The sequence below is a fragment of the Dipteris shenzhenensis genome, chromosome 16 (genome assembly GCF_047967505.1).
Source record: "Dipteris shenzhenensis isolate YYH24624 ecotype China chromosome 16, Dip_SZ_1.0, whole genome shotgun sequence".
NCBI lineage: Eukaryota > Viridiplantae > Streptophyta > Polypodiopsida > Gleicheniales > Dipteridaceae > Dipteris > Dipteris shenzhenensis.
Window position 1 is genome coordinate 33,224,981 of NC_141611.1, and position 25,993 is coordinate 33,250,973.

At 45.0% G+C, this 25,993-nt stretch overlaps 1 protein-coding gene across 1 annotated transcript; it reads right to left on the minus strand.

Moving 5' to 3' along the window:
• Nucleotides 1-590: 590 nt before the first annotated feature.
• MCD1 (multiple chloroplast division site 1) lies at nucleotides 591-25,993 on the minus strand. Its single transcript, XM_087386711.1, has 4 exons — nucleotides 25,642-25,993; nucleotides 23,800-23,963; nucleotides 1,930-2,320; nucleotides 591-1,574 (listed from the first exon to the last, which is right to left on the minus strand). The coding sequence occupies exons 1-4, from the start codon at nucleotides 25,972-25,974 to the stop codon at nucleotides 1,251-1,253; spliced, it is 1,212 nt and encodes a 403-aa protein (XP_087242837.1). The 5' UTR covers nucleotides 25,975-25,993; the 3' UTR covers nucleotides 591-1,250.

A 25,993-nucleotide genomic window follows, 5' to 3' on the forward strand; every position in this document is an offset into this window, starting at 1 on the left:
TGTTTTATTCCTTACACTAACTTTTTGTTGATGATTGGTTTTGCAAGCAAAATTCTTCCTGAATTTCCAAGGGCAACATCCTTCCATAGACATTAGTTTCCATTCTTTTCAGAATCGGGAGCCTTATTTCATTAAAAAACTTAAGGAAAGGAACACTTGTTATGTTTACCATATAAGAATAGACTTGTTCCGACAAAAAATCTGAAGGAAATGAATACTTGTGTTTACCATACAAGCATAGACTTGTTCCGACAAGTAGTGAATTCCATGAGACAGAATACGGTATCATTGCATTGAGATATGAAACTGGAATGTAACGTGTATGAACTCACGGTGCCTCTCGAATAATCCTTTTGATTGAAATCTCAAAGATAAATTTTTCCATGAAAAAGGAGGTGGATACCTCCCAATACAAATATCAGAAATTTTGATTGTAAACAGAGCCAACCAAAGTGCATATGATCCTAAACTTTATAGCATTCCAGTATTATTGCCGGATAAAAATCTTCGACCAAAATTCCCTTGCATTATTAGCCATTTGAAACCACAAGACTATGACCAATTTCCTTTTGAGCTGCTTACCTCACGAGCAGTCCAGAAAAACAGGTTCATCATTTATAACCAAAAGAGTAACTGATCCATTACAGCCTGCTTAATAAGAAAAGCTGGAATTGCTATGACTCTCTACGTTTCTGTGCACCATTAAGCAGCAAACTTTCTGGGTGTTGCTTAGAGGCTACATTCACCAAGTAGTTCAAGAATATTCTAAAAATGATACCTCTTACCTTTGCATGCTAACACCAGATATTATTGATGAGTACAAAAAGAAAGAACCAATACAAAATGCCGGGATCTTGAGTTCATGAATCCTTAACTTGTGTACACTCAGTTGACACATTGTCTTTTACATGTAGAGCTCGGCCATTAATAAAGATAACTGCACCTGTGCTTTCCATCCCACGATTGGTAAGAATAGAAATATTGTATCAGATGCACCATAAGCATCGCTTTTAAACTGTAAAGCACGCCACATTGAAACCATGCTCCTTCAGTCAGATACTCTTTTGGCCTTGGAAAACAGGCCTGCTTTGAGTATTTGATCTACACAAGCCTAGTCATGTTCTGCATCGGTCCATCACATTCAGTGACTTGCTCGGCCATATAATTTCACATTCAAATTTGTCACTATACATACATCTGATGAATAGGCAAACCTGCAGTCCTCTTCTAGTGCTGCCAATGCATGAAATTTAGCCAACAACTTGACCATCAATAAACCTCCCATCAGAAGACACTGATCCTGAATCTGCATTTGGACTGTTAATAATTGCTGTGATATCACCATCACTTTTTTCAAACGGTTTCATAGACCTCCCTCCAAGCCCATCCTCATCGGGTTTCTCAAATGGTTTAATAGACCTCACTCCAAGCCCAGCCTCATCATTCTTGTCAAATGGCTTTATAGACCTCGATCCAAGGCCCTTCTCAGGATGCTGCACTGGAAAAGAATTTGGTGTCCTGTTTCCCTGGTCACTTACACTAGGATACGTAACTGGAAGCTGCAAGTCAGTTTCCTGCATTCAAAACGTGAAGCCTCAGCATCTCACTTGAAAACCTGAGAAAAACACTTCCAAGTCATCGCATATGAATGCGAACGCTGGAGGGAAATTTGCACCCCAAAAAAAAGGTTTCAAGAACCACTACTGAGATGGCAAGAGTTCCAAATTCAACCAGGACTCTTCCTAAACAATGGAATGTTTGAACACAAGTGAATGTGCTGCACTAAACCGAACTTAAATATAGCCCAGGTTCGCTAGTACAATGGTTTCCATTCTTTAGGACATCAAAACTAAATGACATGCACATACAGAGACAAAAGACAGAGAGAATGCAAAGACGACAAAAGACAGAGAGAATGCAAAGACTAACCCTTTCAGCCGCTTCCATCATTTTCTTGCGCAAAGCTTCATGTTCTGCTTTTACTCGAGAAGGTACACCTCTGGTCTGATAGACATTCTTCTCTGCAGCAACCTCATCAATGTCATTCTTAGCGGTAGCAAATGGATGATTTGAAGGTATCCATCTAACAGTATCAGGATCAACGCCCTCTGGGATGGGTGCTCCTTCAATCAAGAATACAGTAGGCCTCTTCCATTGGTATGCATGCACTCTCCTGTTTTGATGACTGAGCATTTTTTCTTCTGTCAAAGTCACAGGTTGTAACCTAAACTGCTTCCCATACATTTTAACAACTGAATTTCTTTCGCCCATTTTCACCATTGGATTGTTGAATGGATCTTCATACTTTAGGGGCCTTGAGCTGCAAAAAAGAACAAATAAATTTGTTAAGAATGTCTCTCTCTCTCTCTCTCTCTCTCTCTCTCTCCCCCTGTGTGGAAGATCCGGAATATGTTGTTTGATGCAGGCTACTACCCCGTACTCTGTGCACTTTTGGAAACAGGCAGGAGGCCAATTGAGTTTCATGCATTGATCAGAGTGATGCAATATCTAGTGGACGTAAAACAAATGCCAACACACAGATTACCACACAGAGCATGGACAGCAAGTATGAAACTTCAAAAGAACCATAAAAGCAAGATCATATGTACAGGATGGGGAACAGACATAAGGAAATGGTTCAGCAGATGGAAAGTGGAACCATACTTAACTATGCCACATGAAAAGGTCAAACTACAGGAATTCCAGTTGTCCTTACTATGCACCCTACAGGCTCAATGGCTGACAGTAGAAAGCAAGACCAAGTTAGAATACTACCAAGATCAAATAAATCCTCTATGCTGGTCATCAATCATGAAACCAGATGCCTCTGCTCAGCCATACATCAGCAGTCCCATCCCTCTTCTCTATCGAAGGAATATTGCCAGATTCCACACACGGTCACATACCTTGGCCATAGAGAAAGGAGCTTGGCTGAATTTGCCACAACATGCCAGAGTTTGCAGATTTTGTGATTCACAGACAGTTGAGACAGAGGCACATGTAGCCCTACAGTGCCCCAGATATGCACGTATCAAGGATGATTACCAACAGATACTTGTAGACACCACACAGCTCTCATCAGTTCTCTCCATTGCCTCTCCGGCAACGTTGGGGTCTTTTGTCACACGTCCTTTTTCGTACCGTCAAGAACTTGAAAACTATTGACCCCTCCACATCGGAGGAGATTTTTTGTACTGAGGATTAGGTCCCATGGGTCATTTTTGGCCCCCTGAGGACAATAATAAATTCTACTTCTCTCTCTCTCTCTCTCTCTCTCTCTCTCTCTCTCTCTCTCTCTATGTTTAGAAATGAGATATAGCCGACTGGGGTAACTCTGGTGCTTGTCAGACACAGAGCCGCTGCCTGGAGATCACGATGGGCTACACTTCCAGAAAGTAGGAAGCGTTCTATCACGAGGTTTTTTTCTAATCCGTTGCCGCGCCTGCTTTGACGTTTCGTGCCGCATGTGCACTGTATTGTATTGTATTGATGATCATGACATTGACTATGTCCTGCACAGTTCTCTAGCATGGGTTAGGATGCTCGTTTAGTAGCTCCACCTTTTGCTGATTGTATCAAGTTTTCTATCAATCTCATAGACCCATCGGTCCTCAGTACACTTTAATAAAATCAATCTCTCTCTCTCTCTCTCTCTCTAGTAGGCTACCTTACAACTTCTATGATATATGAAGTCCCCTACATCCATAGTCCTTGTAGGTAAAAAAGGGGAAGTGCAATGGGTTGCTTTGAAGAAAATATGCACATGACAGTCCATCTCCATCCGCACAAAAAATGCCTCATATGTGTGGAGAGGAGAGACATCAAGGAGGTAGACTACAATCACTGGACATGCCAAGCAGGGATGCATGACTACCAACATTTGGTGAGAGAAGAGCAGAGCAAGAGATGACCGCAACCTTGTTGGAATGGTCACCTCCCCATCTGTAAGCCCCCATATGAGGAGAGCGTGGGGGAGGGAGACCTAGGGTAGAATATGTCCAGAGAAGAGAGAGAGCGGGGGCTGCCACATGGGCAGCACATAGGCTGTCATGTGGGCAGCCAGCTAAGGGAACACACCTGTAGTCAAGGTGGCTGCAACAGATGGCGCCAACAACAGGAGCAGATGGCGAGGCATTCAGCATCAGGATCTGGCCTGGAAGAGGTGAATCTGGAACAGGAGACATGGCGGGGTGTCCCAGGTAAAAGGCACGATGACATCAGCAATAGTACGGACGTGTACGGGAAGGACAAGGCGCCGGCAAAGGGCTGCAGCAAGGCGCAGTATAGTAGGAGGTCTATGGGCAGGTCTATGGCTTGCAAGCAGGGCTGGCAGGTGGCAGGACAGCAGCAAAGGAGCTGGACCCTGCATGGAACAAAGGGCCAGCAAAGGGCCCTTATATAGGGCTGGTTGGGCTGAGCCAACCAGGTCGGTTGGGCCAGCCAACCTAGTCTGTCCAGTCGGCCCAGTCAGGGCAGACTGGTCGGTTTTCTACAGCAGGCCTCAGGGCCTATAAAAGGAGAGGCTCAGGCCTCATTTCATCATCCAGCGTAGCAGCACTTCAGGGAGCAGGAAGGAGCAGCAGAGCAGCAGCAGTTGGGCCTATGACCAGGAGGTGAACTGTGCTGAGGTGCTGCAGACTTAGCTCAGGGAGAGGCTGAACCTAGACTGTCTTCTAGGGCAGAAGGTTGCTGAGAACATCATCACTTGCAGCAGCAAATCCAGAGCAGAAAGGAGCAGCAGGTAGCCACCCTCTGGACCTACTTTCAGGAGGATAGAGAGGTGCTAGCAGGGCTGCAGACTTAGCCAGGAAGCTGCCCACCTAGGCTGGTTCCCAGACAGCAAGGTGGAGAGGATCATCCTAGACGGAAAGTCTACTCACGCTCGAGGTGGAGCACGCGGACTCTAGTCTAGAGATAGCCAGCGGATAGGAGAAGGACCTTGTGGTAAGATCAGAGGACCACACCATTGGTGGGACTCTGGATCTGTCTATTTTGTATTGTGTCCATATTTGTGGACGGAAATATATTATTTGGTGGTTTCTCTATCTAGTTTGGTTCCTTGTCTATTGATGAGTCTGCACACCTATTGAATGCACATAAGTAAAGAAGTTTGTGATTCCACACCCACACCGCACACTGTGTAAGCTCCTGGGCATTATTTCCGCTGCGTGTACCCTCTGTTGGGTATTTTCTAACAAACCTTTCACATGGTAATATTTAGGAGACGTTAAAAGTCACAATAGAAAGATCTCCTAGTTGTCAGAAAGTTATTCATATACAACAATCTCCTTTTCTTCTCTAGCTTACTTTCATCCACCAATACTCGTGGATCATGCATCCGGACTTGACAAGCCTTCAAAAAATCTGATCTTCGCCCAAAGAGAGTGCGAGGAACACAAAGGACAGTTTTGTGCTTGCTCTTAAAAACGAGACCATGAAACTTGTCAATGATCTGGCCTCAATAAAAATCTGCCTTCCTCAGAACAAAAGCATTTCTAAAATCCAGCAGCAAGCTGTAATTCATGCCAAAAAAACATTTTCAAGGCTGCAGGTCACAAGAGAGGGTAATAAGACAGTCCTCATGCACGAAACAATTCTGCCATGGCCCATACTGGAAGAGGAAGGCCGATGCAGGTTCAAAAGCAAAGAATATATGAGATGGAGGGGCCACTAAAGGATATTCCAGATAGAGGGACCCTAAACGGAATCTTACTTGAGAATACAGTCATCATCTTTGCATCCTCCACTCCAGGGGTCACAAACCAAGGCATCAAGACGGCTTAATAGTTCGGGAAAGGAGATGAAGGGCAAATTTTAGTCATCCATTTCAGCAGCACTGAGAGCAAGTCCTTTGACAACAGGTTATTTTAAAGCACAGTTAAATACTCATGGATGAAGATTCGAACAAAATGTAGCTGCAGCACAAAAAGAGTGCACGAAGCCAATGCTGGAGTATCTACAGAGAGGGAACAAATGGCAATCCAAGAATCATATGCACAAGGGGAATCGGGGGAGAGTCGCATCGCACCCTAACATCCAATCGAGATGATTCTCTAACACATAGGTAGACACATAATAGGCACTAGACTCACTAGAGCCCTTAGAGAGGACTACTTATAATAAATAGGTTATACACACAAGAGTCACTACTTGAAATGAAAACATGAAAATGGAGGTGTCAGAGGGCTAGGGGGTGAGGCTGACTCGTGCCGTTAACCATGAGGGTTATCCAGGTGTTGGAAGAGGGACAAACACCCCAGAATTATTTATTTCAGCATGCGGTTGTCATCCTCATGATTGTTGTGTGTCATAGTCTGCTACTTCTCACCAGGGACCAGAGACATCAATATATGCAGCACCTGTGGGCCAAGGGCCCTCTTTCCTAACATTGTACAGTTCCAGCAAAGTGAAGTCCTCCTTTTCAAAGGCTTCCATACTGTACGGAAGAGAAGCGTGCCAAATGATTGACTATGTTGAGGACTGGAGCCACCCTGTGTATCTTGATAAGCCTTGTTAAATTCAACCAATGTCACAAGAAATGCTTCTAAATTTCGCTAGGCATTTCGTCTAGAAACGGGTTTTTAAAAAAATTTTCATCTCATTCATTTTCAGACCTGGGATATGGCCGACAGGGGTTACTGTGGCGCTTGCCAGGCGTAGAGTAGCCGCTAGGAGGGCATGACAGCCTACTCCTCCAGACAGTAGACAACGATCTATCACGGGCTTCTTGCTGCCTACACAGCCAAACAAGGTAAGGTTGTGGGTGATGCATCCACAATCATAAAGTTAATTATTTTGATGCTTCTTCATCCTGGAGATGCCATCCTCAAAGCATCTATCCTCAAAGACCTCTAAATCAATTTTTCATGTCTCATGATCTTCCAAAGCTCCGTTCCTTGCACAGCATAACCTTATCTTATAGACACTGCTTTTAAATCCTACAGGCTTTCTTACTTTTGAACCCTGTACATGCTTAACATAATATCAAATTTATTGTTTAAAAACTTCATCCGTGAAGTGAATTTCCAGTGGGTTTTTAGCTCTTGGATGTATGTAGACACCAAAAACCAAAAAGGGTTGCAATAATGGACTCTCGAAAAAATTGAGCCTCGACATCTAAGTGTGGGCCCTTTGTGGGTTGGTGAGAGGGGGTGCTGGAATATGAAGGTCACCTCCCCACTTATGGCCCCCATATTAGGACATTGGGCAGGATGACTTACTGTATAGGGTGGGACAGAGAGGGCTGCCATGAGGGCAGCAGAGTGGCTGCCACACAGGCAGCATACAGACGTTCTGTTTAGCCAAGGTTCTGAAGGTACCTGGGCTGGTACAGCAGCACGGTAGGTGGTACATCGCAGGTACAGCTTGGACATGTGTTACAGCAAGTACCAGAGCAGGTGCATCAAGTAGTGGAAGGCCTGGAGATGTCTGCAAAGCTGCGTAGGTGTTCAGCAGACAAAAGCGCCTGTAGCAAGACAGTATGCTACTGAAGTGACTACTGTAGTTGGCAGGAACAGAAAATTGTACTCTGTAGACAGGTGTAGACTCCTAGAGCAGGGTGGCATCTGCAGTACAAGTCTGAGTTAAGGTAGAAGGTACTAGGTAGTCGGGCCAGACATTCGTAGGCTCCAGGTACAGGTTGGCTGTTTGGAAAGGGCCAAACTGGGTGGGTCCAGTTTGGGGCATCTGACAGACTGATCGGCCAGTTCCAAGGGCCTAGTGCCCTATGTAAAGGCCCTTGTGTGGGCAGTTCAGGTAGTTCAGTCTTGGGCATACCAGCCTCTTGCTTTGTGCAGAGCAGCAGACTTTTGGATAGCAAAGGAGAGTGCTTGTGTGTAGCAGAAGCTCTCAATGGACAGTCCAAGAGCACATAAACAGGCAGATCTACCCACAGTAGAAGAGCTGGATCGTGGTGCAAAGGAAGATCTGCTACTCACCTAGGGCAGCCACTGAAGTTCATCGGGGGCACACAGTGATCTAGGAGAGGTCAACAGACAGCATGTTCTTGACGTTATAAACTTTCTTTCTTCCTTTCTTTCACACTTGGTATTGAAGCCAAGTGGGTTCAATTGAGAGAGGTGATATGAAGAATAACATAGTTTAGTCTGTTGTCGAACCTCCATACCAAAGGGGTCAAAACATCGACGAAGGACTAGGCAAAGTAAGCCATAGCCTAAGTATGAATCATGTGGATTGACCTGCAATGAAGATCCCAAGGTGATGAAGACAATGCACCGAGTGAGACAGTTGAAAGTCATGCCAATAGTTTTGGTAAGAATCCCTCTCAGAAGGAAAGGCAGTTAAAATTCCCTGCACCAAGTGTTGCAGGGTGAGTATAAAAACGAATTTGTGAAGGGTTTTCTACTTTTTTGAGTGTTCTACAAATATGATAGTTCTATAGGTTCTTTATGAGTTCAAATTCGTCTATGGTTCCGTCAAACATGTAAACAAATATTCTACATGAGGAGTTGTGATGCATGCCGAACCCATCCTATGAACAACAAGATCTTCCAACAAGCAATCCGAAAATAGGCATTCTGTCTTTGCAAAGCCAGATTGTAGGCAAATCTGAATGCGCATAGGCAATTCGAATGCATTGCTCAGCGAATAAATCTACATGTTAGAAGATGAGGCTTCGTAGCTAACATTTTAGTGATCTAATTGGGGAGTATTTGTGTTGGATATGCCAATGAAGGAAGTTAGTGGGTTGGAGTTTGCAAGAATGACAAAGAAATCCTTGCATTGATGGGAAGGAAGTTAAGGGGGAGGTACTAGCAACTTCTGAATTAGGGCCAGGATGCAAGAAGCGGCAAAGCCAAGGTGGAAGTTCCATGAGCGAACAGACGTGTACGAAGTCAACCTAGCCCAAGTGGATTCTAGAAAAGTTGTTGTTTTTACTCTTCCACCACATCCTACACCCCGACATGATTGAGTTCCCAGCTTACATTGAATTGTGGAAGGGAAATTACCTAGCACTGATGCAATTGCCAAGTGATGATATGTATATCAAATATATGAAGCCTACACCTTGGTACCAAGTGTGTTGAAGAGTGTAGAAGGGCAGAAAGCAAGCAATACGAACCAGCACGAAACCAAGGTTAGGCACAAAGGAGGATGCAAGAGCTTGTTGTGGCAAAGATATTGATGAGCAAGTTTGAAAACTAGTAACACCCTATATGACCAAGATGGTCTCTTTTTATAATCCTTAATGCATTTTCTAAACACTTTTAATGGTTGTTTTAAAAAATTCATTTTTATTTTAAAAAAGGTGGGATTTCCTCTTGCTTGAAAGAGTTGTACTCAACTTCCAAACCAAAGAAATAAGGTACTATTATTCTTTCCACAAAACATTTGCACCACCATATGGTGAGTAAATTGAACATGTTATCTTTTCTTTGAAGCATAGACTAAAGCAACTTCAAAAATTAGGACAGAAGATCATTCTAAACGATAGAAAGGTTCTTTGTTCATTAAGATTATACCAATACAACAAATGTAAACATGTACAGAAGCCTTTGATCATGGATGACTAACCGATATCTTCCCTCATTCTTGCCCTACTAGCATCTTTGACTTTCATAGAGCTATTTGAGTGTGAGAGATAAGCAATCTTATATATAGCACAATGTAAAATATCAAAATGGAATATCATTTGAAATTATAGAAGGATATATTGTCGTGTATACACCAAACATTGTGAAAGTTGTATCCAGGAGAACAAATGTTAACAATTCATCATTTAGAAAAGCCTTTTGTTAGTACACAACATTTTAATAACCAACTTAGTATAGTTTCCTCGTTCTCGTCTTAGAGCATTGCTATTAGAGAACAATCTTGCGGAAGTTTACGGGAAGTGGAGCTTGAAGGCAAGGACTTGCTCAAGGACGACCTTGATTCATTGCTCGAGGGAATCGACTTCGACCTCAAAAGGATTGTACCCAGGCAGGAGGCTCAGGTTCATGCATGTGTCTGAATGATTGTACCCAAGTAGCAGCTCAAGTTCAGGCACGTGCACAACACTCTAAACTTTATCCTTTTTAGTTCATTGTCATAGCCAATAGATATCAGATCCCTAATTTTTGTGAGATGGGCAAGCTCGATGGGACCAAATACCCATTGTGGAAAATGAGGTTCGGATTCAGGGAATCATGGGAGATTGCGAAGACGGAGAGAGAGCCAATGCCTCAAGCCACTGTGACTACTCCAACCATCAAAGGACAAGCTTGACCAGGATGGCAAGGCTGTTGCGAGAAATGCTCCCTTGGAACTATAGTACTTTTGTTACTACAATGATTGCTGGGCAGAAGTCGGCGCCAGTAACTTTCGAAGAGTTGGTTCCAATGAGGAGCTCAGGACAATAATTATGATGGAACGGATGATAAATCCCTAGTCGCTTAGGACAAGGCAAGGGTAAGCTTGGCTAAGGCAAGCCAAAGAAGGACAAATCGGATGATGGAGCAAACTCTTCAGATGAAGAGAACAAGTAGAAGAGAAAGAAGGAAAGAAATGCTTCTATTGTGGTGAGCCAGGGGAATTTGTGAAGAATTGCGGAAAGAAAAAGGCTGATCAGAAGAAGAAGGGAGCCAGCTCAGAGTCAGAGGAGTCAGCTCAGCTGTTGGTCGGAGAAGAACTTTTCTTGGTGGCATCTCCCAGTGCTGATGATATTAGGTATATGGACCTCGGTGTTACTGTTCATATGTCTAACATTGAGAGATGGTCAGAAGAGGAGTCTGAAGCTTATGTGAAGGTGATGGATAGTGATGAGTGCCTAGAACCATCTGGGTGCTTGACTCGTGTTGTTGACACTGTGACTTAGAGGGAAAACCACACATGGAGCTTTATGGTCCACGTAATCTGGATTATGCTTGGGATGTCTCGAGTATGCAAACCTAGCCAAACGGAGGACGAGTTGAAACAAAGCCTAAGGACATGGTGCTTGGAGGACTTCAGGCTGTTCACCCATCATGAGGGGGACAATTGGAGGCTGCTGCTACCTAGAGATCTCAAGTTCTAAGGCGGGTAATTGACTGAAGGTGGTGGTGCCAGTAGGTGCTACCTTGGATGGGCATATGTACCAGACTCATGTTTATGCGGAACCGGACCTGGCAAAGCAAGAGCCACTGGATGGAACGCCACAAAACAACATAGACACCAAACTGTTCCAGAGGCTACGACATGAGAGCTACTCGAGAATCTTCATCGACGAATTGGGATAGAGCCAATGTGGGTCGTTGAGAGGGGGTGTTGGATTAAGGTTGGTCATCTCCACAACCAGTGAGCCCCCAAATGAGGAGAGCAATGGGCGGGTTGAACCTAGAGTTTGAGAGAATGCCACATGGGCAGCATTGTGCTGCCATGTGGGCGGCAATCAGACAAAGACACAAAGAGTGAAAGTACCTGATAGACAAAAGCCACCATGGAGGCAAAATTTGAGACAAATGTTTCCACGGATGGAAGGGGCCAGTCTGCCCAGGTATTACAGCAGAGAACAGCTGCGATGACGCAGGGATGATATCACCATGGAGCAAGCCCATGGGCTGGAGGCAGAGTGCAGTGTACGGAACACAAGGACAAGGTGGCACCCTGATTCATGGCAGATTTGGGCAGGTTTTGGAGGGCATATGGCCCTACATGAAGTAAGGGGTAGGGCTGGACAGGCCAGCCTGTCATGTGGCCTGGCTGGGCTAGCCAGCCCTCAGTCTGTGCCCCCAAAGTGGGGCTGATATAATACAGCAAAGTCGGGGAAGGGCAGGGGGGCGTGATTGGGTCGGCCAATACCCCCTACTAGTCGGCTATTTTGAGAGGTCCTCGAGCCCTATAAAAGGTGGGCCTTCAGGTCCCCATAAGGCATCACTTGCAGAAGCAACCTCAAAGCAGAAAGGAGCAGCAGCGGGGCTACCGTTTGGCCTACATCTAGGAGGTGAAGGAGGCTGACAGGCAGCTGCAGACTTAGCTCAAGAGATGCTGCCCACCTAGACTGACTACACGGGCAGTAACGTGGAAGGATCACTGGACAAAGAGTCTGCATAAGCTCAGAGAAGCATGCAGGCTCAGAGATCTAGGAGTGCCAAGCAAATACTAGAACGTTGGTAAGATCATAGGACCACGGTTTGGTGCGATTCTGCATCTCTATTGTATCGTGTTGTGCTTTGGACGGAGATATATCATTGTCGATTCTATATTTGTCTTGGATACACTCTCTATTTACTAGCTTACACACACATCTATGGTTGTGAAGTACACACACGTAAAGAAGTTTGATTCCATAGTGAATTCCTAGGGACGCTCTTTCATTGTTCCGCTGCTACAGGATACCCTCTGGTTGGATTCCATTTTTTACATGGTATCAAAGCCCTGACAAAGTTCACGGGAAGTGGAGCTTGAAGACAAGGGCCTTGCTCAAGGACAACCTTAATTCATTGCTAGAGGGGATCGACTTCAACCTCTAAAGGGCTCGGGTTTAGGCACGTGTCTGAATGATTGTACCCAAGTAGCAGCTCAAGTTCAGGCAATGTACGACACTCTAAACTTTATCCACTTAGTGTTGAGAGAGTTGTGGGAGATTGCGACAACAAGGAGAGAGCTGATGCCTCAAGCCACCGTGATAACTCCAGCCGTCAAAGGATGAGCTCGACCATGATGGCAAGGCTGTTGCTGGAAATGCTCCCCTGGAGCTATAGTAGTTTTGTTACTACGATGATTGCAGGGCAGAGGGCGGCACAAATAAATTTCGAGAAGCTGGTTCCATTCTTGCTGCAAAAGGAAGCTCAGGAAAAGAAGTATGATGGAACGGATGATAAAGCCCTAGTAGCTCAGAACAAGGCAAGGGTAAGCCCGGGCTAAGGCAAGCCAAAGAAGGACAAATCTGATGATGGAGCGGACTCTTCAGATGAAGAAAACAAGCAGAAAATAAAGAAAGAAAAAAATGCTTCTATTGTGATGAGCCAGGGCATTTTGTGAAGGACTGCAGAAAGAAAAAGGCTGATCAGAAGAAGGAGGGGTGTCATCCTGCTTCAACATGTATCCACTTGCTTGGTACTATTTCTTTTTGTTTTTCAATAGTATGCTTATTAAGAAATGAAATGTTTTCCTTCTGTTCAGTTACGGACAATGGGGACTAGGTCTAGCATTTGAGGGTGGACCCCCTTGCTTGGGGTTATGGGCATTAGTGACCCACAAGAGTGATGGCCTCTCTTTGAGAGGGACATCTAGAAACCACACCCCACCTGAGTACCCAAACATGGGACCAATCAAATGCACAGATTGCATACCGACCTAGGAACCATTCAAGAGAATGTTCCCTGAGCTTTGGGTGTGGGCCTGGCAGCATGCCAAGAGTAATGGAGATACAAGATAAGACGACAAACAAATGAGCTCAGTATGGCTCAGTTATGACCTTAGAGTACGTCAATAGATAGTCTAAGCTGTTAGGAACCCGTGGGTGCGATCAGAATTAAATTCTGACAACTTTGAAATTTTAGGGTTTTTGGGAGTGACGTGGCAGCTGACACGTGGCAGACTGCCACATGGAATCTGAGCTGGCAAGTCAGTCCACCTGTCCCACACATGTGGCAGCATGCATGGCAAGTGGCAGGGCATGCAGGCCAAGTGTTTGGCCCCAAATCTGGTAGATTTAGGGCAAGTGGTGGGCTGTCCTCTTTGGGACTGCAGCCCACCAAAAATCTGGGACAAGTGTCCACCTTCCACTCTAGGTCTAGGGGGGGGGCTGAGCCTATAAAAGAAGGCCTCTCCCCTTCATTCCTCACATGAAAATTTCGTCACTTTTCTTCTCCCTCCTTTTGGATGATGCAGCAGAACCTCTCCAGCTCCTTGGGTGCAGCCAGCTTCTCCCCAAGCCATTCTCTCACCTCAGCAGCACTTTCTCTCTCTACAACAGCACATTCTCTCTCTACAGTTCCAGCCCCTCCTCTCCAGAAATCTGCCCCCTCTCAGCTCTTCTGGAACAGCAGCAGCATCCTCTCTCCTTCACCTAGCCTGGAGCAGCCACAGCCCCTTTCTCTCTCCTGCTGCAGTCTTTCTCTCTCTTCTGCAGAATTTCTCTCTCTACTGTTCCAGCCCATTTCCCTTGCAGAAATCTGCCTTTCTGTGCACCTCTGGAACAGCAGCAGCTCCTCTCTTACATCTCCTCCCTTGGGATCAGCATTGGCACTCTCTCTCTACAGCTATCACTCCATAAAAGCTCTCTCTCTCTAGCCTACAGGCTGTTTTTTCTAAGCTGTTCTCATTCCAGCCCCATTTCCACACTCCCCTCACCCAAGGTAGCTTCAGAGGCATCAAGGACTTCATCTACAAAAGGGTCAAGTCACGAAGGGAGCCTGTATTTTCAAGTTTATCTCATTTACAGCACTATTTCATGTTGTTTCTACTATCTTTCTAGAAACTAGTGTTTGTCTCTAATGTTGGATGTAAGTGGTGATTGTTGCAGGCTTCTCCCTTGTGGATTGGGCAAGCCAAGAGCTGAAACCTGAGCTTGGAGGAGTCCTTTTTGTTGTCTACCTTGTACATATGCTTTTGAGTCTTGTATCTAGGTCCTAGGTTTTCACTGAGTTCATCAGTTTGGAAGGTGCATTGCACCTTGGTCTTGTATCTCCATTTTCAAGAATAAAGTGAGCCTGGATAAGGGGGGGGCCCCGTCTTGCATTCTCCAATGATGTCACTTTGTGTTTAAGCTGTATAAGTCTTAATTCCAGCTTAATTGCAAACTCTTAAGTTCAAGTATATGTGTTTGGCAACTCGCAATCATCTCATTCAAATGCCTCTGCAAAATCCGTTGTTTGAATTGATAGAAAGCACCGAGTAGTTTACATTGGTATCAGAGCTTAGGCAGTGGTCCTGTACTCTGTGCTTTCTCTTGTTGAGTCTCTCCTTCGTTGAGTCATCTTGTCATCATGGCAGCCAATGGACCTGACCCTCCTCCTAACCTGCATGAGTTGAGTGCTCTCTTGGCAAACATTGCTCAACAGGTTCAAGTGCTGGAAAGCAGCCAAGCAGGAACTCATGACATAGGGCCCCAATCCCAAGGAAGAGGCCGTGCGGACAACACCAACTCCAACAAGGAGGGAAGATCATCCTCTTCTTCCCCTCCTCGAGGTAGACGGCGTCATCGGAGTCCATCTCCTTCGAGACGTCCACGGAGACGAAGGTATGCAAAGCATAAGGTACCTCTTGGAGATAAGCTCTTCAAGTTTACCAAGTACAAGGGAGAGGACAAGCCCGAGGTCTTGCTGGCCTGGATCCGAGACCTCGAGTATTTCTTTGAGGGGGACGAGTACGAAGACAAGGCGAAGATCCGGTTTGCCGTCTTGCACATGCAAGACCGTGCTTCACTCTGGTGGGCAGCTATGGTCAACACTGGACAGCAAGCCCACACCTGGAAGCACTTCAAGAAGAACTTGATGAGGCACTTCCTGCCTAAGGAGTTTAAGAGAGATACAATGGTGCAATGGGACATCCTCCGCCAACGCCAAGAAGAGAAAGTCAGTGAGTATGTTGATCGTTTTTGGGATACTTTGTTAAAAGTTCAAGCATTCAGTAGGAAGGATAAAAAAGAGCAGCAAAGGAAGTTCTTTGCTGGCCTACGGTATATCGTTCAAGATGAGGTGGACATTGCCACTCCTACTTCTCTCGAAGACACCATCAACATCGCCTTGAAGGTGGAGAAGAAACAATCTTTCTCCAACAAGCGGAATGGGAGCAACAACAAGCGAAAGTCCCAGGGAACCTCTTCCAAGGAACAAAAGGGTAAGGAGACAGCAAAGGACGCACCAAAAGAGCAAAAGTCAGCCAGCCAGCCTCCTTCGAAGAAAGCAGCCCGCACTTTCAGCTCATTATCTCCACAACAGAAGCAAAAGTATTACTCCGAAGGGCGGTGTTTCAAGTGTGGCGATCGAGGCCACAACTTCTACGAATGCCCTCAAGCTGCCAAAAACAACAGCAACAAAGAAGCAGCCCTCAAAAAGCCAGTTTTGGTAGTCAACAAGGTGGAAGCACCTCCAGAAAAGGGAGCTGTAAACGACACCCATAGTTTGTTGAAAACATGGGGTCAGGTAAAGGATCAATCAGCTTTGTTTTTGTTTGATAGTGGAGCTACTCACAACTTTATTTCTCATGAGATGGCACAGAACTTGGGGATAGCCCCAGAGGATAAAGGAGAAGCCTTGGAGGCAACTGCAGCCTTCAAGAACCAAGAAGAGAAGGTGTACCCCATCATCGGCAAGCTTCGGGTACACATCCAGGGGTACTTGGATCATCTACCCTTCATGGTGGCACCACTTCAAGGATCAGATGTAATTCTCGGCATGCCCTGGCATAAGCAAGTCAACCCCCGAATCGATTATGTGAAGAATATTCTAACCCTCCAACATAAGGGTAGGTAGAGATGTGAGCATTACAGCGGGAGTTTCAGGAAACACCATTCCTATGGTAAGTCATGCACGATCTCCCAATTTGCTTAAGAAAGGAGTATGTTCTTTTCTAGTGTTTGTACGCGATAAGCAACCAAGTGAAGAAAAGTCAGATCCTCTCACAAAAGAAAGATTAGATTTCCTTCAGGAATTCTCTAGTTGCTTCTCTCAAGAACTTCCTAGTCACCTCCCTCCTGAGAGACCAGAGGATCACAAAATTGACTTAGTTCCAGGGTCTTCACCTCCAAATAGACCCCCATATAGAGTTAGTCAAACTCAACAAGATGAAATCTTCAAGCAAGTCCAAGAACTCTTGGACAAGGGATTGATCCAACCCAGTAGTTCTTCTTTTTGCTCTCCTGTCTTACTAGTCCAAAAGAAGGATAAAACCTTCAGGATGTGCATAGACTATAGAGCCTTAAACAAACAGACGGTTAAGAATCGTTTCCCAATTCCTCGTATAGACGATATCTTTGATCGTTTAGGAGGATTTGAAATTTTCAGCCGTATAGATCTTAAGAGTGGCTACCATCAGGTACGAGTTGTACCTGAGGACATTCATAAAACAGCCTTCCGAACCACATTTGGGCTGTATGAATATATGGTAATGCCATTTGGCCTTACTAATGCCCCAGCCACGTTCAATCGACTGATGGAACGGTTGTTCAGGAACTATAGACAGTTCACTGCCGTCTTCTTTGATGACATCCTCATTTTCAGCAAGAATGAGCAAGAGCATAAGGAACATCTAAAGATTGTATTTCAAATCTTAGCTGAAAATGCTCTTCACATCAATGAGAAGAAAAGTGAGTTCTTTCTTCCTGAGATTCACTATCTTGGTCACATTATCTCACGAGAAGGTGTCCGTATGGACCCACAGCCAAGATACAGACAATTGTAGAGTGGCCTGACTTGAAGAATGCCCATGAGGTAAGGTCTTTTCTAGGCCTATGCTCATATTATCGAAGGTTTATTTGGCATTTTGCTGAACTTGCAGCCCCTCTACATGATCTCACTAAGAAAAATCTGAAGTTCAGATGGACCCAAAAAGAAAAGGACTCTTTTAATGCTCTAAAGCATGCCCTGACTACAGCTCCAGTACTTATCATTCCTGACTTAAGGAAACCATTCCTAGTAGCAGCTGATGCCAGTGGCGATTGCCTTGGGGCTTCTCTTACCCAGGATGGTCATGCTGTGGCCTTTGAAAGCCGACGGCTAAGAGATGCTGAACTTCATTATGATATCTATGAAAAAGAACTCTTAGCTGTAATTCATGCTCTCAAACTTTGGAAACATTATCTTTTAGGGATAGATTTTCTTGTAAAAACTAATCATGAAAGTCTTAAATATTTTCTAACTCAACCTCTGATCAGAGAGAGACATATGAAATGGTCTACCTTTCTGCAATCATTTCATTTTCAGATACAATATACTCCTGGAAAAGAGAATGTAGTGGCTGATGCCCTTTCTCGTAGACCACGGCTTCACCATATTTCAGTTCCCTATCATGATGAGCTAACAGCCCTCAAAGAATTCTATGAGGGAGATGCTGATTTTGCTCAGCCATGGGCACATTTGAAAGATGGAGGCACCCATCATGCCTACCACATCAGGGATGGCTATTTATTCATGGAGAACAAACTATGTATCACAAAGCAGCTTAGATCTAAAGTGATGGAGGAAAGCCATAACCCACCCTATGCTGGTCATAGGGGTATTGTGGCCACTTTTTCAGCCATGGATAAATTTTTCTACTGGCCTAATATGAAAAAGGACACTACTGCCTACATTTTAGCTTGTCTCGCATGTCAAAAAGCTAAGTATGAGAGAGGAAAACCCAAGGGTTTACTTCAGCCCCTACCCATTCCTGAGAGACCATGGGAACACATCACCATGGACTTCATTACAGGAATTCCCAGGACCAATCAAAATCATGACATGATTTGGGTGATAGTAGATCGATTCAGCAAGCAAGCCCACTTCATTCCTTGCAGAAAGAATCTCAAGGCACCTGAAGCTGCCCATTTATTTATTAGACACATCTTTAGACACCACGGCATGCCCAAGTCTATAGTATCAGATAGAGACTCAAAGTTCACTAGTAACTTCTAGCAGGCTTTGTTTGAGAACCTTGGAACTCTTCTAAGTTTCTCCTCAGCTTTTCATCCTCAAACGGATGGCCAAACTGAAGTTACGAATAGTACACTCTTGGATTTGCTGAAATTTTATGTGCATGACCAGCAAACCTTTTGGGAGAAATTCCTTCCTCTTGTGGAGTTTGCTTATAACAACACAATTCATTGCTCCACTGGAAAAGCTCCTTTCGAAATTGTATATGGTAGATCTTTACCAACTCCACTCATGCAAACAAAAGAGAAAATCTTTGCCGCTGATCAATTCGTGGAGGATTATGACTCTGCTTATGCCACGGTTCGAGCAGCCATTCAAAAGGCAAAGGAGAAACAAAGAGCAACTGCAAATAAAAGACGGAGGGCGTTTGCAGTGAAAGAAGGCCAATGGGTCTTATTGAAATTTGAGAAAGCCCGGTTAAAAACCAAAGTGGGCAAAAAGCGCATCTTCTTCAAGCTATCCTTTCGATATTATGGTCCTTTTCAGGTGTTGCAGGTAATAAATGATGTCTCAGTCCGATTGAGACTTCCAGAGCATTGGAAGATCCACAATGTCTTCCACGTAAGCTTGGTGAAACCCTTCATTGGGGAACCACCTCAAGAGCCCATACTGGACGATGCACCTGAAGTAGAGGACACTGAGATCTTGTTGATCCCAGAACAAATTATTTTGCATAACTTCACTACGGGACGTCGAGGCACGACTCGCAAAATGTACCTTTTGAAGTTCAGAGGGCTCCCATCCACCGATGCCCAATGGGTGGACAGAGCTACATTTCAGGAGTGTCCTGAAATCCTGGATGCTTATGAGGAAGCATTTCAGTTGCGGACAACCGAATGAAAGACGGAGGGAATGTCATCCTGCTTCAACATGTATCCACTTGCTTGGTACTATTTCTTTTTGTTTTTCAATAGTATGCTTATTAAGAAATGAAATGTTTTCCTTCTGTTCAGTTACGGACAATGGGGACTAGGTCTAGCATTTGAGGGTGGACCCCCTTGCTTGGGGTTATGGGCATTAGTGACCCACAAGAGTGATGGCCTCTCTTTGAGAGGGACATCTAGAAACCACACCCCACCTGAGTACCCAAACATGGGACCAATCAAATGCACAGATTGCATACCGACCTAGGAACCATTCAAGAGAATGTTCCCTGAGCTTTGGGTGTGGGCCTGGCAGCATGCCAAGAGTAATGGAGATACAAGATAAGACGACAAACAAATGAGCTCAGTATGGCTCAGTTATGACCTTAGAGTACGTCAATAGATAGTCTAAGCTGTTAGGAACCCGTGGGTGCGATCAGAATTAAATTCTGACAACTTTGAAATTTTAGGGTTTTTGGGAGTGACGTGGCAGCTGACACGTGGCAGACTGCCACATGGAATCTGAGCTGGCAAGTCAGTCCACCTGTCCCACACATGTGGCAGCATGCATGGCAAGTGGCAGGGCATGCAGGCCAAGTGTTTGGCCCCAAATCTGGTAGATTTAGGGCAAGTGGTGGGCTGTCCTCTTTGGGACTGCAGCCCACCAAAAATCTGGGACAAGTGTCCACCTTCCACTCTAGGTCTAGGGGGGGGGCTGAGCCTATAAAAGAAGGCCTCTCCCCTTCATTCCTCACATGAAAATTTCGTCACTTTTCTTCTCCCTCCTTTTGGATGATGCAGCAGAACCTCTCCAGCTCCTTGGGTGCAGCCAGCTTCTCCCCAGGCCATTCTCTCACCTCAGCAGCACTTTCTCTCTCTACAACAGCACATTCTCTCTCTACAGTTCCAGCCCCTCCTCTCCAGAAATCTGCCCCCTCTCAGCTCTTCTGGAACAGCAGCAGCATCCTCTCTCCTTCACCTAGCCTGGAGCAGCCACAGCCCCTTTCTCTCTCCTGCTGCAGTCTTTCTCTCTCTTCTGCAGAATTTCTCTCTCTACTGTTCCAGCCCATTTCCCTTGCAGAAATCTGCCTTTCTGTGCATCTCTGGAACAGCAGCAGCTCCTCTCTTACATCTCCTCCCTTGGGATCAGCATTGGCACTCTCTCTCTACAGCTATCACTCCATAAAAGCTCTCTCTCTCTAGCCTACAGGCTGTTTTTTCTAAGCTGTTCTCATTCCAGCCCCATTTCCACACTCCCCTCACCCAAGGTAGCTTCAGAGGCATCAAGGACTTCATCTACAAAAGGGTCAAGTCACGAAGGGAGCCTGTATTGTCAAGTTTATCTCATTTACAGCACTATTTCATGTTGTTTCTACTATCTTTCTAGAAACTAGTGTTTGTCTCTAATGTTGGATGTAAGTGGTGATTGTTGCAGGCTTCTCCCTTGTGGATTGGGCAAGCCAAGAGCTGAAACCTGAGCTTGGAGTCCTCCTTTTTGTTGTCTACCTTGTACATATGCTTTTGAGTCTTGTATCTAGGTCCTAGGTTTTCACTGAGTTCATCAGTTTGGAAGGTGCATTGCACCTTGGTCTTGTATCTCCATTTTCAAGAATAAAGTGAGCCTGGATAAGGGGGGGGGCCCGTCTTGGCCCCTCAATCATATTGCATTCTCCAATGATGTCACTTTGTGTTTAAGCTGTATAAGTCTTAATTCCAGCTTAATTGCAAACTCTTAAGTTCAAGTATATGTGTTTGGCAACTCGCAATCATCTCATTCAAATGCCTCTGCAAAATCCGTTGTTTGAATTGATAGAAAGCACCGAGTAGTTTACAAGGGGTCAGCTCAGAGTCAGAGGAGTCAGCTCTGCTGGTAGTCGGAGAAGAACTTTTCTTGGTGGCATCTCCCAGTGCTGATGAGATTAGATATACAAACCTCGGTGTTATTGTCCGTATGTCCGACATTGAGAGATGGTCCAAAGAGCTTTTGTGAAGGTGATGGATAGTGATAAGTGCCTCGAACCATCTGGGTGCTTGGCTGGTGTTGTTGACACTGTGACTTAGAGGGGGGCAATGCAAAACCTTAACGGTCCAAGTAAACTTGATTTATGCTTGGGATATAATGTCTGGAGTATGCAAACCTAGCCAGATGCAGGACAGGTTGAAACAGACCCTGAGAGCATGGTGCCTGGAGGACTCCAGGCTGTTCACCCATCACAAACGGTACAATTGGAGGATGTTGGTACCTGGAGTGCTCAAGTTCTAAAGCGGGTTCGTGACTGAAGGTGGTGGTGCCAGTAGGTGCTACCTTGGATGGACCTGTGTTCCAGACTGGTGTGTGTATGCGGAACTGGACCTGACAGAGCAGGAGCCACTGGATGGAAAGCCAGAAATCAACATAGACACCAACTGTTCCAGAAGAGAATCTTCGTCGACGGATTGGGATAGGGCCAATGGTTAGAGGGGGAGTTGGATTAGCATTGGCCACCTCCTAACTTGTGAGCCCCCAAATGAGGAGAGCAATGGGGGGGTTGAACCTAGGGTTTGAGAAACTGCCACATGGGCAGCATTGTAAGTAAGGGTTAGGGCATTGTGGCTGCCATGTGGTTTTTTAGAGATCCTTGAGGCCTATAAAAGCTGGCCTTTCAGTCCCCATAAGGCATCACTTGGAGCAGCAACATCAGAGCAGAAAGGAGGAGCAGCAGGGTTACCCTTTGGCCTACATCCAGGAGGTGAAGGAGGCTTACAAGAATCTGCAGGCTTAGCTCAAGAGTGCTGCCCACCTAGGCTGACTACCCGGGCAGTAAGGTGGAAAGATCACTGGACAGGGATTCGACATAAGCTCAGAGGAGCACACAGGCTCAGAGATGTAGGCATATAGTAGGAAAACATTGGTAAGATCAGAGGACCACAGTTTGGTGGGACTCTGCATCTCTTTTGTATTGTGTCCCGTTTTGGATGGAAATATATCATTGTGGATTCTATATTTTTCTTGGATGCATTGTCTATTTACTGGCTTGCACACACATCTATCGTTGTGAAGTACACACACTTTAGTGCAACACTTCCGCGTGGAATTCCTGGGGACACTCTATCAGTCTTCCGCACGGGAGACCCGCTGGCTGGATTCTAGTTCTAACAGCGTGATCCATGGGTAAAATCATTCTGCTGCCCAACTACAGCAGCAACCACAGTTGCTTCCCCTGCAGCCAAGTGTTTCATACTCGGATAAATCACACCGATTCAAAACAGACAATTCAAGCTAGTGTACTGCCTACCAATGAACAATGCAGTGGACATCTGCACTTAGGAAATTGTTAGAGAGCAACACAAAGATTGTTAGAATTGCTGCATATGATTAGCATGAGCCACATATTGGACATTGCCCTACTTGTGTAACTCCTTTGACCAGCTAGAAAACATTTCTGTCAACGTATAAGAATTTAAAAAGAAGACAGTTCGCATTGAATCCAATGGCACACAATTCTTGTTATATAGCAGAGGCACACTAATGAGATACAAAATCTCCAATTTAAAGTACCTTGCCAAAACAATGGCCCAATAGTTGATGGGGATAAAACTAAGTTAAGGTTTGTGCGAATTAATGATCAAAAGAGCAGCCAATTTGCAGTGAAAACGGAGAGCAGAATGGAGGGAGTAAATGTGAAGAACATGTGGAGCTAGAAGAGTTTCTTCTCCATGGCCTCACATGCAGCCAACTTGGGAATTATGTCCTTACCACCCGTGTTTATATAATCTCCTCTAAATTAATAGGAGGCATCATTCAACAGACAAGGCACCATTTGGCACTTGTTTATGGAATTCATGCCAATACCAATTTGTGAACCGTCTGGAGTATGCTGGAAAGTGTAAAGGACGTCATTGCTCAATATAAATAAGCGCCACTTCATCACATCATCTTAGCAAACCTCTGATCCATACAGACATCAGATAAAGAGGTGCAACACATAACCTTTGATACATATTCAAAGAAACAACAGTCTGTAGCTGCAGCCATGCATGACAAGTATCAGTTTTCACTTATTTCAACTTTTGCTCGCAGTTTGAAGGCACAACACGCCAAATCCTTAACAAAGCAGTAAAAAGGCACAAACAAAGCAGTCACAAATAGAAAGCAATGTAAGCATTGACAAAGCAGTCACAAGAGGTGCCAAGGCATTGCTGCAAGCATGCTACAGGAAAAATAACATTCAAGCAGAGGACCTCAATTTATGACAACCTTCAGCACATGGTCTCTTCTTTAATTCATTGCTTTTCACAGTGAGCTCCCACATATGCAGACATAACAAACAGAATGTTGTGTGTTCCTCATGAGTGTCCCCCATAAGTCTTCAAAATAGAGCCATATAAGGTCAAACACATACTCTGATCTTCTATCGGACCTTAATTGGCCCCTTTTTACAAGGTCTGCAACAGAACCACCTGCTTTTTCCCCGGGCTTTGCCACAACTGCAACTACAGCCACAACAAGGACCGCTACAGAAATTACTGAGGTTCTTCCAAAATTAACTGGCAGGCGTCCATTTAACTGCAAGGACAGAATAAATGGAAGAGATAAGTATTTGAAAATATTTACTTCCTGGATTCACATTCAGATTTTTGTTAGAATCCCTTCATAAACCCAGGTGCATGGGAGATTGCTCTAGCCCCTGCCAAAAACACCATCAATCATATGACACCCTTGCAACTGCCAGACACTTTGACTCATTGGTTGCACCAAACTCCCTGTACCAAAACCCATTCCCTTTTCCAATTCAAACACCAAGACTGACATCAGAGCAAGATCTTTAATTCACATAAATTACTGACTAGTTCAGTATCTTCCCACATAACCACAAGTTGTGGTTAGACAAGTAGCTATTCTGTTTCAGGGTATGTACATGATGTAAGCTGATTTAGCTGCAAATTTGCACACCAAGAAATTATTGTTACCACCTAACTACCAATTCAGAGTGTTCCAGCGCTGGGGCTTTTGCAACCCTGAGGGTATGTTCAGAAGCTAGCACAGAAATGCCGCACTTTCTTCCCAAAGGGGGATTGCACTCTAGTGTGCTTATAAGATGTCATTAATCAGTCAACAGGGCATAGAACAAGAACACTTCATAGGCTCAAAAACGGGATCTATAATTAATGAGTTTCCAGCATAAACGTGATACACATCATGGGCCCTGGAATCTCTTAAGTGGGAATAACTTGAATGTGTGTTTGAAGTCAATATGGCAAGTTATTCAAAAACCAATGATTGCATATGCCCCAGGATAATATCAAATGGTTGTGGATATAGTTCCTTGAGCATGCGTTAGGCCAATAGGTCCCCTTGAGCGAAGCAATACTTCAACTTGAATGTAAGTCCTTAAATCACTTGAAGAGCTTAGCAACAAACTGTTTCCCAAAAAAATGCAGTGTACAAAGACTTGAAATGGATGTTCTCAAAGAACTCAAGATACAACTGACACATGACCGTGTCATGCTTTTTCCCTATAGGTGGTCTTCAGTATCACCACTAACAGAGTCCTCCGAAGATCGAAAAGTACTGGCCTTTAGTCGCATGATACATTGGGCATTAAAATCATAGCCCCTCTCCGACTCAACGTCTTGATGGCACGTTGACTCCTGGTTAGCATGTGTGCCATCTAGTCTTCACAGAAGCTAATGAGAAGCTGAAGAAGAAACTCGAAAATATCCCATCGGTAATCTTAGAATGCAGCTGTTGTTTACCCATAAATGATATGGGATGCCTCACCTGAATAAGTGAACAGCACCCCTTAGCTTTGAGGGTGCCACAGCCATGTACAGCCATGTGCCAATCATCGCATCATCAATTTGTTGGGGACATGGTTGAGTTGTTTCCCTTGCATTGAATCAGCTGCTAATCAGATTCTTCCTCTATGGAATATCCAGACGTATGCAACTCCGATGGAATATCCAGACGTATGTAACACCTACTTCAGCTTCGGCTATCATGCGGGAGCTGTTGGATACAAGTTGTCCACGTGCTAACGCTTGTGACCCACCCAGAAAATTAAAAAATAATAATAAGAATCCGCGCTTTACAAGACTGTCTGTACGATTCCACCGTTCGTCGCAGGGCATTATTAGAGAATAGACTGAACTTTGAAACAAGCTTCGTTTCCGGGCAGAGTGGTATTTCAGCTCGTAACTTTGGAAATGCGAAAAGGAGCGGCTGTGTGAAAAAGCAAACTTACCAAAGAATCCGGGGGAACGACAGAGGTGGAGGCACGTTGTTGAGCAGTGCGCGTGATGGGAGCAATCCGAGGAGAGGAATCCGTGGGAGGAGGTTGGGAGGAGGAGGAGCGGTGGGCAGCAATGAAGAGGGAGAGGCGAGGAGGGGAGCGTGAGGGGGAGATGGAAAAGACGGCCGAAAGGAGGAGGTGCGAGGGTGGGAAAGAGGCACCATAGCTACGTATGAAATGAGGAGAAGAGGGAAGAAAAGCTATGGGTTGCAGAGGAGATGAGTGTGTGCACTTGTTGCCAAGCAAACAAGCTTGGCTTGCTAAGGTTGCCCCTACACACTCCATCCTTCCTTGGAAGCTTCTT

What these genes read in the sequence shown, in the direction of transcription:
- MCD1 (XM_087386711.1), bottom strand. Translation starts at nt 25,974, where the DNA reads ATGGAGTGTGTAGGGGCAACCTTAGCAAGCCAAGCTTGTTTGCTTGGC. An exon ending in TCGTTCCCCCGGATTCTTTG is followed by an intron (nt 23,964 to 25,641) that starts GTAAGTTTGCTT and finishes CTGTCCTTGCAG; the next exon opens with TTAAATGGACGCCTGCCAGT. An exon ending in TGATGGAAGCGGCTGAAAGG is followed by an intron (nt 1,575 to 1,929) that starts GTTAGTCTTTGC and finishes TTTTGAATGCAG; the next exon opens with GAAACTGACTTGCAGCTTCC.